Source organism: Aulonocara sp. 'chitande type north' Nkhata Bay, linkage group LG23 (assembly GCF_057382095.1).
Source record: "Aulonocara sp. 'chitande type north' Nkhata Bay isolate Kocher_YH1m ecotype deep benthic linkage group LG23, A_spYH_male_GT1.1, whole genome shotgun sequence".
Classification (NCBI taxonomy): domain Eukaryota; kingdom Metazoa; phylum Chordata; class Actinopteri; order Cichliformes; family Cichlidae; genus Aulonocara; species Aulonocara sp. 'chitande type north' Nkhata Bay.
The window spans coordinates 42,556,552-42,574,406 of NC_141365.1; the positions used below are offsets into that span (position 1 = coordinate 42,556,552).

Here is a 17,855-nt window from a genome sequence, read left to right on the forward strand (position 1 = left end):
TACTGTGAAATGTGAATGCTGTGCCACGTGAACCTCATGATGAGTCAGGATTGTTTCACACAAAGGTGAGGAAGGTGGTCTCGGGCTCATACTGTATATAAAAGTGGCACGGGTTGGCATCAGTTGGAAAAAAAACCAAACCGTCACCATGGGCAGGGTAATACTTCTCATTTGCTTGTATAGTGCTAAAGAAAAATCTGACAATACTGAACAATTAAGACTTGTGGAAACATCGCAAGAGGGTTAGAAATGCAAAGCAAGTCCATCCAAATATTAAATCACTACTCTGTGGCGCTGTCAGCTTACCACCTCTTTCCTGTTTATTTTTTGCAGATCATTTTTTATGAGGAGAGGAACTTCCAGGGTCGCTCCTATGAGTGCAGCAGTGACTGCTCCGACATCCACATGCACCTGAACCGCTGCAACTCCTGCAGAGTGGACAGTGGGTGCTTTGTGGTGTACGACCACCCCAACTTCATGGGTAATCAGGTCTTCTTGAGGAGAGGAGAGTACTCTGATTTCCAGCGCATGGGAGGCATGACGATGATGGATACCATTCGCTCCTGTCGCATGATCCCCATGGTAAGACATTTTGGTGGTTGTAGATGGTCTGTACCATTTCATGTGGGGATTGCACAGACACTCCAAAGTCCAAAGAGGTAGCTGCTAGGTCAGCTGGACCTGGGACAGACTGCATTTCTCATGATTCGTGTCTTTTTCCCCCGCTCCATTAGCACAGGGGACAGTTCAGGATGAGGATCTATGAAAGAGAGAACTTTGGAGGCCAGATGCACGAGCTGATGGATGACTGCGAGTCCCTCCAGGAACAATTTTATATGTCTGACTGCCAGTCCTGCAACGTGCTGGACGGCCACTGGCTGATGTTCGAACAGCCCAATTTCAGAGGGCGCATGATATACGTGAGGCCAGGAGAGTACAGGAACCTCAGAGACATGGGAGTGAGCAACATAATGAAAATCAGCTCCATCAGACGCATCATGGAAATGTGCTGATTGTCTGTCCGTTCACAAGAAACTCTGGGAGAAAAATAAAAAAAATGAAATATTTTTGAAGTATCTCTTTCGCTTCATGTGTGGAGTCAAAGATGCAAACGTCATGCTTTATATCCTTTAAGATAAACTTCTAAGTTTATCATAACCTTACAGCCTTAATCAGGAATATTTCCCATGGCATTTGTGCACATTCAACAAAATACTAAATGCCATCACAACTTTCACACCAGCTGTGTTAGAGCAGGGGTGTCGAACTCCAGGCCTCGAGGGCCGGTGTCCTGCAGGTTTTAGATCTCACCCTGGGTCAACACACCTGAATCAAATGATTAGTTCATTACCAGGCCTCTGGAGAACTTCAGGACATGTTGAGGAGGTAATTTAGTCATTTAAATCAGCTGTGATGGATCACATCAAAAACCTGCAGGACACCGGCCCTCGAGACCTGGAGTTCAACACCCCTGAGTTAGAGGTTGGATCCCTCGATTCAGCATCATCACTTAAACAGTTTCTACTTAAATACTTATGTAGCAAAGCGCCGCTGTTGCTCTGTTGTTATCTCAGTTATAGATAATTGACATGGACACAAAGATAACATACAAAAATGACCATGATGGTCTAATGTAAACGCCATTTGTAATACAGCACATCACAGCATCACCGAGCTACTTTAATGCTCCGTATTGGCTATAATCAACATATCAATCAAAATATTATTACAGCTATGAGAAAAATAAACATTCCACAGGACTCTATACAATCATTTTAAAAATGAAGTACACCCCATGATTCAGCGGCAATAACTTGAAGTAATTAATGTATGACTTTATCAGTCTCTGGCATCATTGTGGAGGAATTGTGGCCCACTCTTCTTTTTAGTGTTGCTTTAGTTCCTTTGTTTATGCATTTGGTTACGCATCGTTCTCTCAGTGTCACACCACAACATTTTCATCAGGTTAAGGTCTGAACTTTGGGTCTTGCAACACCTGCATTCTTTTCTTTTTCAGTCATTCCTTTGTACATTTAGGGGTGTGCTTCAGATCGCTGGTCCTCGTGTACTAATATGTTAAATCCTGTGCAAAAAAGAGTTTCCATGTAAAATTACTGTCAGATTTAGGACACATATGCACTGGTGACTATGAGTTTACCTGGAGATGAAGTGAAGAGAGTGGTGACTATGATGTAGGAGGGAAGGGAGAGAAACCTAAAATATTAGTGTCCAATGGTCCAATGGTTCAGAGGTCCAACGAGTAATACAGAAATGGGAAATCTTTCCAAAGTGTTTCCATAGGAGTGATGATCATTTATGAATAAATAGAAAACATTGGGTTTGGGTTGAAATAGCAGGGATGGTGATGATTGTTTCCCTGAGACAGTCAACGTGGCTCAAGTGAAAACATACAACAATGAAAAAATGAAAAACCTTTGGATTCAAAGTTAACATGAATAAAGACAAAATAATTTACAAGAAAAATAAGAAGAAAGGAGGAGGAGGGAGAGCACGTGAGCATGTGAGCTGTCAGTTGCAGAGACAAAAAAAAAAAATCAGATTTGCCAACATCAGTCAGATGTTGTAAGAAATACAAGGGTAAGAGATGCATCCAGTAATGATAGACGCTATTTTTAATAAAGATAAAATTAGATAAAGAATACCAGATATTTAAATTAAAAAGGTTCAGTCCTGATAAATCACTGATGATTTACACTCACACCTGTGCATATGCACTGTTAATACATGAAGGCTAATGAACTTTGACAGTTTTAGCTGTCAGACACATGAGCTCACCTTTGACTGAAATGCTTTCAATTCAGTGACTGCAAGTTGGCCAGTTCCTGTAGCTGCAAAACACCCAAATCTTGACTGTTGGTTTGAGATGTTTGTGCTGATATACTATGTTTGGTTTTTGTCACATGTGTGCATTATGGCTTAAACATTTCCACTTTGGGAGATGCTTAAGCCATACTTGTTCAGCGTTTGTCTAATTGAACTTTACATTTGACATGCTAACCGAAGCCTGTAGAGTCTGAGATGTAGCTGCTTGGCTTTTTGCAGTTTCTCTGAGCATTGCACGGTCTGACCTGGGGGTGAATTTGGGTCCACTCCTGGGAAACGGTGGCATTGTGTTAACACACACCTGAATGCTCCAGACCAGCGACCTATCAAAATCTCTGCTTTTGCATAAGTGCTCACACTTTCAGTGAACAGTCACCCTGGATTGAATAGGCAGTTAAAAGAGTGGATGGATTCTATTGTTTCAGTCTTGCCATAAAACTAAATGCAAAGTCTGTCCTGTTTATGGTGTGGAAAAAAAAGAAATTAAAAAATGCAGCGTCAAGTGAGTTGAGAGCTGCACCATTTCGTCTTTCAAATATTATATATTTATCCGAAAATCAAAGCTTTTTTTCATCTTTAAACACTATTATTCAATGCTCTACAAATATAAATGTGTCCTATAATGAAAAAGATGTTTGCTTTGCCGCCATTAAATCTGCACAAGTTAAATCTCAGTAATTGCAGTGTTCACAGTTTGATGTGTAGTACAGTAGAGACTTCCATACTGATGAGCTGACTCAGTCATTCTGTACAATTGAGGCAGATTCTTTGGATGTCACATGATGCATAAAAGGCAGCGCGCCAGTGAGAAAAACAACAGAAATCAAATCGTGCGACCATGAGTGGAAAGGTAATGCAGGGTACAGATCCCTGCAGCAGCTGGTGTAGGACATTGAACTCTATATATACTGTGTCAAACTCAATAGTATTTTTATTCTGTAACTTCTGCCGTGCAGCACTGTCTGATATGACTTACTCTTATGATAATCTCAGACACTCTGAACACTTTCTCTGGAAATAGTCTCACACAAACACAATTTGTGTCTTTTTCCCTAGATCATCTTCTTCGAGGAGAGTAACTTCCAAGGCCGCTCTTTTGAGTGCGTCAGCGACTGCTCTGAGATTGCCTCTCACTTGAGCCAATGCAACTCCTGCAGGGTGGAGAGCGGGACATTCATAGTCTATAACCAGCCCGACTTCATGGGCCAGCAGTACCTCCTGACCAGGGGAGAATATCCCGAATGCACGAATACCTTTGGCTTCAACGACTGCATTCAGTCCTGCCGCATTGTCCCTGCGGTAAATATAATATAATCATTTGTAAAGACGAGGACAGTCAGCAATGTAAAGGATCAGTTTGTTGAATTCATGTGTAACCCATTAGATGAGAAGCTCAACTTCGTTGTCTGAAGCAGAGGATATGTGTTCTATATATGTCCAGCATATAGCTTCTATCACGCATTTTTATCTCTTTTTTTATCTCTCTTTCCAGAAACATAATTTATGTTTCTATAAAGCAATTTGCCACAAATGTGAATGTAGCCTACCACAGTCCTTAAAACCATAGAAAAAGTGCATAAAGTAACCAAACAGTCTAAACTTGAGCTAAAAAATTGATCGTTTTTGTTACACTTATTAGTCATGAATGAACATTTTGTATCAAAGCTGTTTTATGTATATATCTTATATATCTAGCCTATAAGATCTGCTACCTGTTAGCATGCTACCTAGCAAGAGCTTAAGGACTTACATTTTTCAAAAGACAACTTTCCAGAACTACTATTAAGATTCCCACGTGACACAGCAGCACACACATTCTTCAACAAAAGTTAGCATATAGCTTATTCCCATTTCCTTTCCAGGCCTAAAGCAATTTTTCGGTACCTCTGCATTAGCATTAGCTGGGTACATTTGTTTTCAACTGCAAAACTATGATTTCATTCCTTTAAAATATATACTTTTTATAACTTTTACAGCACAAGGGACTTTTTAATATGAGGATCTATGAAAGACCAAACTTTGAAGGCCAGATGCACGAACTGACAGATGACTGCAACTCCATCCAGGATAACTATCACATGTCGAGCATGCAGTCCTGCAAGGTGATGGAGGGCTACTGGTTGATGTTTGAACAACCAAATTATGAGGGCCGGATGTTTTTTCTGAAGCCAGGAGAGTACAGGGACTTCAAAGGAGTCGGCAGTAATGACATGAAATTCAATTCCCTCAGACGCATCACAGAATCTTAACTGTCCCATGACTTTTATTTGGCTAAAAGGTTTTGCAGATGGTTTGTTGTATTAATATTAACAAATTGTCAAAGGCAAAAAGAGAAAGCTTTGTTTTATCCTGAAACTGTGATTTGTGCATTGTTTGAATGTAGTTTCAGCTGTAATGTATAATTTACTTTTATTGTGTGGTGCACATAATAAATAGACTGGACACAGATCTGGGTAAGTTGTTTTTCAACTCAGTCCTCAATCAAAATAAATAGCTGATTTACCCAATCATATATGTATATTCACAGTTCACATATTGATGGTTCTAAATCTTTAAACCCACTTAAATAAATACATTATAATTTTCTATATTTTTTTTATTTAACACAACTTTGCTAAAAACAAGGGCAAACCAGTTTTATATTTTGAATAATCAGTAACTAACACATTTTGGCAATCTTTTTTGATATTTCCGGTAGAACAATTGCTCTCATTTGCATAATATACAACTTTACATACAATACTTACATTCCCTACTTTATTAACCATCTATCATCTATTTTTCAGTTTTCACTATACTGGATAACTGTATTAGGATTACATGAATGGTTCTTCTTAATGTCCTTAAGTTTTTGTTTGATAGAAGGGAAAGTATTTTATAAGGGTTGAATTCTGATAGACCCATTGTTCACTGACTAAGTTACACCAGTAATATTAGTATAGTAAAACAAACTGCCTGAACAAGCTAACCCCTGTATGAAAAAGATCAAGTGTTGCACTTCTGGCAAATGTGGGTTTTTACTGCAATAAAACTTTACAGAAATATGTTTTATAGACTTTACAACTTTGCAAGGTTCTGAGATATGAATAATTACAATGTCACAATAAGCCTCTTGCAGTTAAAATGCATGCTGTACACCATATATATATTTATAGATGACTATAATCATGATTAAGACTATAATCATGCTTTAAATTAGGCAATACTACTTTGACACGATGCTCCTAATCCACAGTATCGACACTGATTCATATGTAAATAAATTAGTAATGATTTAATTGTCATATGACAAGCAAAGAAATCAAATAATCCTAACAATACAGATTGAAATGTATTGATGCATTAATAATAGCACGTTATACTTGCTGTATCTCCATTGCATTAAATAATCACAGAGTGTATTAAACATCGTATCAGAAAAAGCTGATAAGAACCAAACAAAAGCACAACAGACAAGAGGTTATTTAAAACAACTTGTTTGCTGACATAAAAAAAGTGGTTGAATTGTTGGACCTATAAAAGGCTGCTGCCACTTTGCACAAGGGTGCAGCAGTGGCAGCTGAAAGCAGTACCATGTGAAAGATGTTCACTGCAGCTTTTATCACTTTTACAAATGCATCATCTTTGCTATTAGCATTAACATTAATACATTTAATTATACGCAATGTGTAAAATGTGTACCCTAACACACGTGAATGTAATTTGGTGATATGTCTATATACCATCTTTCACCATTCCAGTGTAAATACTGTATATGTTTAGGGATTTGTTGACAATAGTTGTTGGTATTTTTAGTTTAGTTGTGGATTTTATGTGTAGGCCATTAAACAAATGCAAGGGGCAGCTTCGGCTCAGAAAAAAAAACAGCTGATTTGCACTGCAGACCTCACCAAACAAAGCACAAGAAAAAAATATGTTCTGTGTGAAAAAGCTGACCAGCCCAGTCATTGTTCTCAATCACAATGACACAGGTCATCCATGGGTTATAAAGGCAGCCTGGAGCCCACGGCTGCTGCTACAGTGTGACAAAAGTTAGCCGACACAATGGGTAAGGTAAGGATACCTTTTTTAAAAAAAAAAATCCTGTTCCTTTTGTGCTTCTGCATACCTGCATGGACTATTCATCGAAAACCAGTGATGCAGAACCACTTCACGTGTGGTATTTTTAGCAAAATGTCTTTAATTTAATCAAGCATGCATCCAATTTACCGAAAATCCCTGAATAAACTTCTTTCAGATCATTTTCTACGAGGACAGGAACTTCGATGGTCGCTCTTATGAGTGCAGCAGCGAGTGCGCTGACCTACATTCCCACTTTAGTCGCTGCAACTCCATCAGAGTGGACAGTGGTAACTGGATGGTCTATGAGAGACCCAACTACATGGGCTACCAGTACTTCCTGAGGAAGGGCGAATATCCAGACTACCAGCGCTGGATGGGATTCAACGACTGCGTGAGATCCTGCCGTATGATCCCTATGGTAAGTCTCAGTTGGGCATTTTTGTATTAAAGGTTTCACTGATCTACACTGATGATTGTAATCATCATTTCTGCAGCACCAAGGCACTCACAGACTGATGATCTACGAGCGCCCAGAACTTGGAGGACAGATGATGGAGCTGACAGATGACTGCCCCTCCCTGTATGAACGCTTCCATTTCAATGACATCTACTCCTGCAACGTAATGGATGGCTACTGGATCTTCTACGAGCATCCTCACTACAGGGGACGGCAGTACCTGATACATCCTGGTGAATACAGGAGGTTTCATGAGTGGGGAGGCATGAGTCCCAGGGTTGGATCCATCAGACGCATCATTATGTGAGAATGCCGATGTGAGATATTTCATGTGAAATATTTTAAAAAGTACTACCAATAAACCAAACAAAAGACCAGAGTGGTGTCAGCTGCTTTTTGTTTGTTTTTTTCCTGGTTGCTTAAACTTTTTAGAGTTGTCTGGAATATTTAAGGACTGATTGCTATTCGTTACCTCTGAAGAAAGCGGCATGAAATGGTCTAAGTCAACACAAACATTTCTTGTCTAACAAACTATTGTTTTACAAGAAGTTTAAATGTTACAGCAAAAAAATGTTTAAACATCAAGGCTGTCTTCTTTTGGATAAAGACATAAACACAAGCAGTTTAAGCCCAGCATATTTATTGAGAAGAGACAAAGGAACAAGGTTCAGAAGGTTTTAATTAAAGTCGGTGATTCGCCTGAGAGAGCCGATCCTTGGACTCGCACCGCCCCAGTCACTGTATCTGCGGTATTCGCCAGGTCTCAGGTAGTAGGTCCTCCCCCTGTAGTTGGGCTGGTCGTACAGCAGCCAGTGGCCGTCTACCACATTGCACGAGTTAATGTCAGACATACGGAAGCGGTCCTGGACGTTGGGGCAATCGTCGCTCACCTCCTGCATTTGGCCAGCCATATCTGGACGCTCATACAACTTGATTTTGTAGGAGCCCCGGTGCTGCAGAACAATGTTTATTAGTCAGACACTATGGAAGAGTAAAACAGTCCATCTAAGACAATCTAATGGAAAAACATCCTTAACCAAAAAGTTCTTCTTCAGTTTATGTTTCTTTTGTGGAGCAGGGACGACCAGATGGTCCCAGCATCTGAGCCAACTGGATGTGGGGAACCAAATATGATGAAGGTTTTGGTCAAACATTAGCTGTCAAGGATTTATATTCTGAAATGTTCCCCAAAACTAAATTTATATCAATTTTATTCCAAGTTGTCTAATAATAATGACAGTTCCTTTACAAAGTTTGTGTTAGAGTTTCTACCTGTTGATCCAAGTCAGCCTTTATTTTACTTTAGCTTCTTCATTTTGTTACTTTGAGTTTTATTAATAATTTATTGAGCACATACATGTCTTCTTTCTTTGACCTTGCTTTGTACTCCAATAATTCAACAATTCAACATGCCCACTTCTAAAAAATATTAACTCATTGCATCTTTAATACAATCTTATGCTTACCATGGGAATCATGCGACAGGAGCGAATGCAGTCATTGATTCCGATCATGCGCTGGTTGTCGGAGTACTCCCCCCTGCGCAGGAAGTACTGGTGGCCAAGATAGTGAGGTCTGTCATAAACCATGAAACAGCCGCTCTCCACCCGGATGGAGTTGCAGCGGTTGAAATAGGGGTGCAGGTCAGCACAGTCGCTCATGCACTCATGGTGCCGACCCTGGAAATTTCTGTCCTCGTAGAATATGATCTGCAAATGTATTTCACAGCATTCGCAAATTTTTAGCTCCTTTTTCATTCAAGCTCCTAGCTCAAGGTTAATGTTTTGCTTTGGTTTTTAATTCTGTATTTTCAGTAACATAATAAACTTACCTTTCCCATTGTTATTTTAGTGGGGGCCCGACTGATGCTCAATAGATGCCCTCTGTGCTGCTGTCCTTTTATATAAAGTAGCTGTGTGATGGCACAGCATAAAGTATTGTCATCCAAATAGGTTTTATAAAACAAATCTGGTTATGTATAGCGACGCACAGTGTGATGATGAGTTATTGTTGTCCACTTTTCACACGTTCATCACTATTGATCAAAACACCATAGTTTGCTAGTGCCCCACGGGTCAGTGATCACATTATGTGCAAAACAACTGCGTCCTTCTCATTCAAATAGATTCCTAACTGTACAAATGCCAGGGTCGGAGCAAGTATTTTTCCTGAATTTTGTCATTCAGGGATCCTGGACGGCTTTGAGGGGCTGAAGGCTACAGTTTTTTGTTTGTACCTCAGGCTGTTTTGGATAATCAATAATTTCTACAACGAAAAATGATTAAATCTTGTCATAAACTTGTTTAAGGGATAATTAAATCTACCTTTACTGTTTTTTAATTGATTTTTTTTTTTATCTAGCCATAATCACAGAACTGCTGTGGCCCTGAGTGTAATGTAACAAATGTTAGAGCTAAATAGCAAATATAGATACACTAAAGCCTCTACTGAAATTGTGAACATCAGTATTTGTGTTTGTATTGACATCAGCATTGCTACAGTGCCCAAGTATAGTGTTTAGCTTGGACATTATGTCATCTTTGCATATATTTCAATCATTTATGGAAACAGGCTACACTGTTGTTGAATTAATTATTCAATTTTTAGGTTTGCTGATGTTTACTGTGGGTTTTTGAATGGAGGCTTCGCAAAGTAAGCGCTGCCGTGTACACCCCCATTTAGGGCCTATGATAACGCATGCCTGTACGTGATGATAACAGAAACACTAAATCCAAATCCTAGCATTTTTATGGTATGGGTCCCACTCTGTTTCCATGAAATGGTTCGTGTTGGGGCAGCTTTAGAAAGAAAACTTCAGTAAAGCAGAAATTTACATTACTGCCTGTATTTTCTATTGACATTTGACATTTTTTTCATGTAAACCTGTTATTCATCCAGTATTATTTGTCAGTTGATATTATTAATAAAGATTACAGCATTGTATATACACATGATACACAGTATTGACAACAGTTTGTTTACATTGTTTGTTTATCTATATAATGGAGGGAAATCCAAGCCAAAGCTTCAGTATGCCAATTTCACTATTGTCCATGTAAGGCCTAAAAGTGACATTATAAAGTATGAAGCAGTTAAAAAAATAATAATTATTGATTAAGAGCCTGGGAGACTGTGTAGTGTAGTTTGCTCCCTTACACTAAGCTTGAACAGGAGACCTTAAATATGATGCTGTTTGCCACTTCTGGGTCACAGAATCTATTTTAATGTGTTGTAATATGTGTATTACACATATGTGAAAGCTTACTTTCAGTTTTACAGCAGGTAAAGCAGATCTTGAAAACTGGAAAAACTCTGAAAATGACATAAAAACAGTATAATGCTACTTATGAATAGACACACAACTTTTTTTTTTTTTTTTTTAAAACTTCAACCTAAGGTCACGAGACTCCATGTTATTCTAATAAGCTGGCATTTTGTTGGCTTTGCCACTCTGCCAAGGCCTTTATCCCATTCATACACATAAAATCCCTGATTCATCAGTGCCAGACTGCTCCATTATTCAGCTGCAATTATCCCATACGGTGGCCACACATATAATGTCTAGAGTTTACAAATCCTTCCGAGCATTTAAAAAACTATATTCATCCCATCTGTGCTAAACTGATGTATGCAGATTTCATATTCATAATGCAAATCCTGTGTTACACACTCAATTTGAAAGATTTGCTCTAAAAGGCACAAATCCTTTGCACTGTGATCATTGCTTTAGAAATGGAAAATTAATATTAAGTCATCTACAACTTCAAAACATTTTAATTTGATATTGTACATTTCAAATCACAGACCCAATAAAGGATTTTTAAGACCAGATAATCTGAAACTTTGTCTGATATTTTTTCTTCTTGCTTCTTAAAATATAAAAAACATGTCCCACATTTGTTATGTGTAGTTGTTTATTTACACTTTAAGTACACTTTGCCTGACTGCTTGGAGCAACTGGTTGTTTTGTTTGTGGCAAACAGGGAAGTTACAGAGTGCCCTCTTGTGGACAAACTGTGCAATGTCAGCAATGATAACACAGTTGAAGGGTGTTTCCCCCCCCCCCCCCCCCCCCCATCTCTTCTTTACTTTTATCATTTTCACTTATTGGCTGTTCTAAATCCTGACACAGATACATATATGCAAATAGCGATTACAAGCCAATAACATTAATCTACCGATAAATCAGTCTGGCTTTACTTGATTTTTTGACCCATTTACTTTAAATCTGCACATTTAAAACATGCTGTTATTTTAAACTGTTAAATATTCCCATTTTCCATCCTTTCAGGCACCACTTCAGAATCGCTGCCTACAAATGGAAACAACATGGCGACTACACCACAGGAAACATTTATTACCACTGAAGAACTTAAAATTATGTGAGAACAAAACAAGCTTTGGTGGTCATGTGACATTACAGAGCTATTTTTTTTTTTATTATTTCTCAGTTTTACAGTTTGCTTTAAGCTTGAAAACCTCAAGCAAAATACAGAACAAAAGCAAAGAAAATGAACAAAGACGATCAGCAACGTCATAAAACCACACAGACAATTTTAAATGTATAAAAACTAATTTGTCTATTTTAAATGACTAAGCACAAATAGCTGGAATTGAACAAATTACTATAAAATTGACTGTTAGATTTGATATAATTCATATTTAAGTTGAAGTCCAAATTTCAGTCCATGAAGGTCATGACTGGACTGTAATGACTGTAATCTTGAGGGTACAACTTATTACTGCACATGAACATCTTCAGCTTTTATTTTGATCAAGTCAAGATATGCTATGAATACTTATGTGTTTTCACACTAAAGTAAATACTTGTTACTGGGATACTTCACCACTGCTACTATTTGTGCCTAAATGTAAAAAAACAAAAAAACAACAACAAACAATACAGCGTAAGAAAAGAACCCCACTGTAACAGTAAATCTCAGTCATCTGACTGCACAACTAGATGAAAGCTTACCTTTATTGTGTTGTAAGGCTGAGGTTTATCAGCTACCCATAGGGCAAAAAGGAAGTGACTAAAATTAGATGTGTAACTCGTTTCTCTTGTAAAGCCCTCGGTGGATTTAGCCTACATTTGACATTTGGGGAGTGTGAAACATGGAGGCGTCTGGAGGCTCTATTGATTCTGGCAGATGGTGGTATTCCTTGTGGTGGATGTGGCGGCGGTGTCTTGGCTTGTGATGGACCCACGAGGGTGAAAACTTTAGATTCTGCAGAGGGAGGAAAAAAAATAAAAATAACACACTATGACTCAGTGAACACTATTACACTAACCATGACAGAGTCAGAGGAGAAGCAGTGGTACAGTCTGACACTGGGTGTGCAAGAAAATAATTTCCTCATTTAGACTCCATCTATCTAACTTGTACTCTTACTTTGGCATCTTTATAACTTGGGACCATCCAAGAAACACCATACAGAGAAAGCAATCTGGTGATATATAAGAGTGCTAGCTATAAAGACACTCTTACTTATCACCTGCACCTGAGCCCTCCCCTACTCAGACACAGAGACCTATTATTATTTTCTTTACTTACTGTCATATATAATTTGCTGTAATGATGGATGTTCACATTAAACATGGCCAAAGTTTAAAATAATCATGTTTGTATACAAGTTAAACCCTCTGAACCAGATGCTAAGGCTTCAGACTGGTCTAAATACTGGTTGTGCAGGGGGTTTTTTTGCCTCTTGGCTCTTTATGATGTCAACGAGAGCACAGACGCTCTACCCACCTGCTGCGAGGACCTTTTATTTATGAGCTGGCTTACAGGAGGGATATCCATTTCTTACCTTTCCAGGGTCATGCTGCAGAACAGCAGGTGCCATTTCTTCTGCTCTCTGAGGATACACTGGGTAAACATGCTGCACTGTTGGCTCAAGAAACTGCAAGCGCAGAAGAAAAGGACAGAGTAAGTGCCTCCTGAACAGCATGTTTCCTCAATAGTCATGACAGAATTATAATATGGTACGTTACTTCATTTTGCACACAAGCTACAAATATAGCAGAAAGATCGAAGGCATTTTACAGTCATGTATCATGTCTTATCTAACAAAATAAAACATACTCAAGGGAATAGATACAGTTAAATAAATGTGCAACATTTTGGTCTTCCTTGATGAATCTGCACCTCCACTGTGGAGTCCTCCATGAACAACACAGGTGGCTGAACAGAAACTCCATCAGCAGGCAGGTAAACATATTGTGACTGCTGGGGGTACAAGACTGCATAGGATGGCATCTGCCACTGGAGAACAGACATCAAGAACAGGTCAAAACTGGCCAAACGCTCCTGAACTGAAGCTAAAGTCAAGCTGCATTTTGCCTACCTGGGGTGTATTCCACTGATACTGGTTTGGCATGCACTGCAGTGAGAGTAGGCAGAAAGAAAGTTTGCTGTTAAATAACTTGCTGTGCTTGTTAAATGGCACCAATGGGAGAAATGATTGGATCCCTGAAAGGCTGAGCTGACCTGGTAGTGGTGACTGGATAGTTGCTCATACACAGGCTGATAAGGATGGGGGCCCATTGGCGAAGATGGCGGCTGGAAGAAAGTCATCAATCATGCAAATATTTAAAGTTAGAAAAGAGCTTCTGATTCATCTGCGTTACTGCAACTATAACTGGAGATGCAAGTTTGGTCTTTGTGGGTATAAATTTGTCTCTTTTAGAAAAGACACCACAAACGCATGAGCTCTTATTAGACCAGCTCCCTTGGATAAACTGGTTAAAACCAAATTGGCATTTATAACAGCTGATTAGGGTGGTGGTGGTGGTGTATGTTATTATGTTGTTAGTTTTGCATTGCTTAGTTTGTCCACTAGAGGGAGCTACACCACAAACTACTACCAGCTGAGGCAAACTGAGCATAAAATCAAGCCTTCTGCATAGTACTGAAAGTGTTAAATGGGTGTTATATGAGCACTTACAAGCCACTGGTAGGAAGGAGTATTTATGTTGGAGCAGTGGAAGTAGGCAACTCCATTATGGTAAGTGTAGGGAGAGCCTGTGGATGTGGTCAGGTAGAAGGTCCCATAGGATGTTTGCTGAGACATGGCAGGTTCAAGGCTGGCTGTAGAGGTGCTCTTTGCTGAGAAAAGAATGAAACCACAGAACCATGATCTGGTGTCTTTAGCCATCACAAGAAATGTGCCTGTAAAAGCTGGACCGACCGTAAGCCTGAAATTTAGTACTCCAGTTATCACAATTATTTTAGAACTGCTGATAACAATTAATCTACATGTTCAAACACCTGCACTACTGGACCGTCAACCTACTTTGACTTGAAGGTTGATGCTTTCGAAAAGCCGGACCAACACTGAGTTTCTTGTCTTTGAAAGTGACTCCATTAGTCTGTAACAGCACATAAACAAACGTACAGACAACAAATTCTAGTCAGATTACTTGCATGATTATATGCATGAAATATTCCAAAGCAAGACACTAAACTACTTACATTGTTGATGATTTTCAGAGCATCTTCTTGGGTTTCAAATGTAACAAACCCATATCTGTTAAAAAACAAAAGGCAGAGCGTGTTTTACTGTGACAGTAAATGTGTAAATAACGCTTATAACTCTTAAAGTCAAAGCTGAGAAAATCAGCTGTGCATACTTTATCATTCAGTCGCACTCTGTGTATGAGAGGAAAAAGACAATGAACTCACCCCCTCGACACTCCTGAATGATCTAAGACAATCTTCACCTCTTTCACTGTGCCGTGTTGAGAAAAAATGTGCCGCAGGTCACGCTCATTGACCTTGAAACACATTAGTTTGGTTCATCATTGCAAAAGAGCTTTTAAATCATGGTCTGAATCATTTGCTCTACATTATTTCAGCAGCCCTCACCCTGTAGTCAAGTCCCCCAACAAAAATCCTGTTAGGGATCACGTTGCCAAAGGTGGTGCTGTGGTCTGTCAGGCTGTCAGCATAATCATCTGGAAGTAGCACATCACTTAGGGAGGAACTGCCCCCGCTCTGGGAAAAAAACAAACACCAAATATAATTTTGTGTGAAAAGTTTCATGTCCAGCTTTCAAGCCAAGAGCAATTATTTTATTTCTCCTACCAAAATTTCTGTATTTATGTGTACATTATTGTGCAAATGTAAAGTGGAAAATACATATCTCTGTTCACTCAGGCCCAAAGACAGCGTGTACTGGTCTTACTCTGGGCCAGTAAGAAGCTTTACACGTAATGAGGTTGGCCTGATTTTTTAATTTCTTTCCCAGAAAGTAGTCAAGATTATGAGTATTAAAACTTAAGTGCTACACTTACTGGACAGTTTATTAGGTACACCTTGCCAGTACTGGGTTGGGCCCCTTTTTGCATTCATGGCACAGATTCGACAAAGTGCTGGAAACACTCCTCAGAGGTTATGGTCCATATTGACATGACAGCATCACACACATCCATGATGTGATTCTCTCATTCCACAACATCCCAAAGATGCTCTTTTAGATTGAGATATGGTGAGTGTGGAGATCATTATAGTATTGAGTCAGGCAGGCTGTGGTGTTTAAACAATGGTCACCTGGTACTAAGGGACCTGAAGTGTCAAGAGAAAGGCATTGGGACAGTCCTCAGCCCAGGCAAAGGTTTTCCAGTTTTCTTGAGCCCCTGCACACTGCAACCTCAGCTTCCTGTTCTCAGCAGACAAGAGTGTCACCGTGTGTGGTCTTCTGCTTCTGAACCTCATCTGCTTTAAGGCTCAAAGTGGTGCTCCTTCAGAGCTGATCTTCTGTATACTTTGCTTATAACGAGTGTTTATTTGAGTTACTGTTGCCTTCTCTCGGCTCAAAGCAGTCTGCTCATTCTCCTATGTCCCCTCACCTCAAAAAGGCATTTTCACTCAGAGATTCCCCCTCACAGAATATTTTATCTTTTCCAGACCATTTTCTCTAAATCCTAAACATGGTTTTGTGGGAAAATCCCAGAAGATTAGCAGTTTCTGACACACTGAGACCAAGAGGTGCAGCAGCAGGATTACTTGTTCAGTGACTTTGAGTCACTTACTTGCTCTGTGATTGGCTGATTACATATGTGTCTTAAGGAATAGGTAACTAGCTTTACTTAAAGTGGCCAGAGATTATGAATCCCACTTCTATTTACACAACCTGACTCGTAAAATGAATGTAGCCATGTTCACAAGGAAATTCTGCTCTAAAACTTAACACTTAATCAAAACTAACAAAATAAATAATTAAACAGCAGGTTCTTAAACCAAAGTAGATGTACCTTCAACCTTTATACACAAGAAACAGCCTCTGGGCTGGGTAACAATTCAATTCCTTTAAAGATTCACTTCAAATGTCCAAAGAATATGGAGAAAAATTGTCAGGAAGATACAACACAGTGAAAAATGATTAGCAATTAACTTAATCAGTATATTTCCCTATAGTTTAAAGGATTGTGTGCAAATTGAGAAAAAAAAGTTACTCAAACAACACGAACTTTTTAAAATTATCTTCAACGAGCATTAATATTTCTCAGGTAAAAATGGTTTAAATCGTGTAAACAGCATGCCCCATTAAAGTGTAGTTAACGTCTTAGCTACTTTGAACTAACCTATTTAGCTAGCATGTTGCCAAGTTATATATATTGCACAAGTTAATTCCAAGTTAATTAGCATTTTTCTTAATGTATTTTTCACGTAAACTAAGATTATAACCAACAATTTATTGGAAATAAAGTAGCTCAAAAGTATCGAAAACTAACTGTGATAAAGTTTATATCACATAACATAACCCAGCATTACTTACTTACCTTAGCTCCGTTAGCTGTTAGCTAAAATAATTGCTCGCAAAGCGGCAAGGGCAAACTTGGCAGTGCACTCACCTTTTGGCTCTCCGCTTCCATAGCCATATTATTCTGAAGCTAAAAAGATAAATGCACGTTACTGCTCTGATTAACGGTGGCCTATTCACGATTTGGCTAATGGTTGTTACACAGCTTCATTGCTCCCCTCCGACCGTTAGGTTAGGTTAGCCTTCACCACTCACACGAACTATGACCTCATCAGTTGGTTTGTGTATCTCGGAAAGCAACGGGTGAATACGTAACATTTTTATTACTTACTCTAAAAGTTTTTTTTTATTGTCTCCCATTAAACTATGTATGAAGGCGTGTTTTCACCACAGATTATTATTTTTTATTTAATTATTTATTTATTTTTGTCTTAAGTCAACATTGTGGGATATTATCTAAAGAAAAAAAACCACTTAATAACTCAAAATTTCAAGGTATCAAATTTTCATGTATTTTGAAACAGTCAACACAAAAAGGTTAAGAAAAAAAAAGCATTAACAGAATTCAGTGGGCTACATACTGAACTTAGAAACCCACATCCTGTTGTGCTACTATCAGTCAAATCTAGTACCAATATCGACACTGGTATCGATATTTAATGGTAATGATACGCCCACCTCTAATGTACGCTCTTATTTTAACTACAATAATAAGTCATATAATTTA

General features: G+C 38.8%; 5 protein-coding genes across 6 annotated transcripts; 3 read left to right on the plus strand and 2 right to left on the minus strand.

The window, feature by feature from the left end:
* The first annotated feature begins 148 nt into the window (after positions 1–148).
* Positions 149–1,013, plus strand: LOC147302512 (gamma-crystallin M3-like). The gene is made up of 3 exons (XM_086282121.1): positions 149–157; positions 334–582; positions 735–1,013. The coding sequence occupies exons 1-3, from the start codon at positions 149–151 to the stop codon at positions 1,011–1,013; spliced, it is 537 nt and encodes a 178-aa protein (XP_086138247.1).
* Positions 1,014–3,672: 2,659 nt separating this feature from the next.
* Positions 3,673–5,281, plus strand: LOC147302513 (gamma-crystallin M2-like). The gene is made up of 3 exons (XM_086282120.1): positions 3,673–3,694; positions 3,901–4,143; positions 4,821–5,281. Exons 1-3 carry the CDS (start codon positions 3,683–3,685, stop codon positions 5,091–5,093), a joined length of 528 nt encoding a protein of 175 aa, XP_086138246.1. The 5' UTR covers positions 3,673–3,682; the 3' UTR covers positions 5,094–5,281.
* A 1,545-nt stretch (positions 5,282–6,826) lies between these two features.
* LOC147302514 (gamma-crystallin M2-like) lies at positions 6,827–7,740 on the plus strand. Its single transcript, XM_086283292.1, has 3 exons — positions 6,827–6,897; positions 7,082–7,324; positions 7,401–7,740. The coding sequence occupies exons 1-3, from the start codon at positions 6,889–6,891 to the stop codon at positions 7,668–7,670; spliced, it is 522 nt and encodes a 173-aa protein (XP_086139418.1). The 5' UTR covers positions 6,827–6,888; the 3' UTR covers positions 7,671–7,740.
* A 246-nt stretch (positions 7,741–7,986) lies between these two features.
* On the minus strand, positions 7,987–9,286 carry LOC147302515 (gamma-crystallin M2-like). Its single transcript, XM_086283291.1, has 3 exons — positions 9,195–9,286; positions 8,830–9,072; positions 7,987–8,316 (listed from the first exon to the last, which is right to left on the minus strand). Exons 1-3 carry the CDS (start codon positions 9,201–9,203, stop codon positions 8,041–8,043), a joined length of 528 nt encoding a protein of 175 aa, XP_086139417.1. The 5' UTR covers positions 9,204–9,286; the 3' UTR covers positions 7,987–8,040.
* Positions 9,287–11,454: 2,168 nt separating this feature from the next.
* On the minus strand, positions 11,455–17,431 carry LOC147302516 (protein boule-like). 2 transcript variants are annotated; one of them, XM_086283285.1, is made up of 11 exons: positions 17,220–17,431; positions 15,232–15,360; positions 15,049–15,140; positions 14,839–14,893; positions 14,660–14,735; positions 14,312–14,472; positions 13,855–13,926; positions 13,712–13,747; positions 13,513–13,629; positions 13,175–13,267; positions 11,457–12,591 (listed from the first exon to the last, which is right to left on the minus strand). In XM_086283285.1, exons 1-11 carry the CDS (start codon positions 17,244–17,246, stop codon positions 12,445–12,447), a joined length of 1,005 nt encoding a protein of 334 aa, XP_086139411.1. In that variant the 5' UTR covers positions 17,247–17,431; the 3' UTR covers positions 11,457–12,444. The 2 variants fall into 2 exon arrangements, with proteins under 2 accessions (XP_086139413.1, XP_086139411.1); XM_086283287.1 differs by lacking the exon at positions 13,513–13,629 and having other exon boundaries at positions 11,455–12,591.
* Positions 17,432–17,855: the final 424 nt, after the last annotated feature.

Bases quoted from the DNA above. Each gene is read 5' to 3' on its own strand.
- LOC147302512 (XM_086282121.1), top strand. The intron at 583-734 runs GTAAGACATTTT...CCGCTCCATTAG, and splicing joins CCTGTCGCATGATCCCCATG to CACAGGGGACAGTTCAGGAT.
- LOC147302513 (XM_086282120.1), top strand. The intron at 4,144-4,820 runs GTAAATATAATA...TAACTTTTACAG, and splicing joins CCTGCCGCATTGTCCCTGCG to CACAAGGGACTTTTTAATAT.
- LOC147302514 (XM_086283292.1), top strand. The intron at 7,325-7,400 runs GTAAGTCTCAGT...TCATTTCTGCAG, and splicing joins CCTGCCGTATGATCCCTATG to CACCAAGGCACTCACAGACT.
- LOC147302515 (XM_086283291.1), bottom strand. The intron at 8,317-8,829 runs GTAAGCATAAGA...ATTGTTCTGCAG, and splicing joins CCTGTCGCATGATTCCCATG to CACCGGGGCTCCTACAAAAT.
- LOC147302516 (XM_086283285.1), bottom strand. From the start codon at position 17,246: ATGGCTATGGAAGCGGAGAGCCAAAAG. The intron at 13,927-14,311 runs GTAAGTGCTCAT...ACTTTCTTCCAG, and splicing joins CTCCTTCCTACCAGTGGCTT to CCGCCATCTTCGCCAATGGG. The intron at 12,592-13,174 runs GTAAGAAATGGA...CTCCCTCTGCAG, and splicing joins TGCAGCATGACCCTGGAAAG to AATCTAAAGTTTTCACCCTC.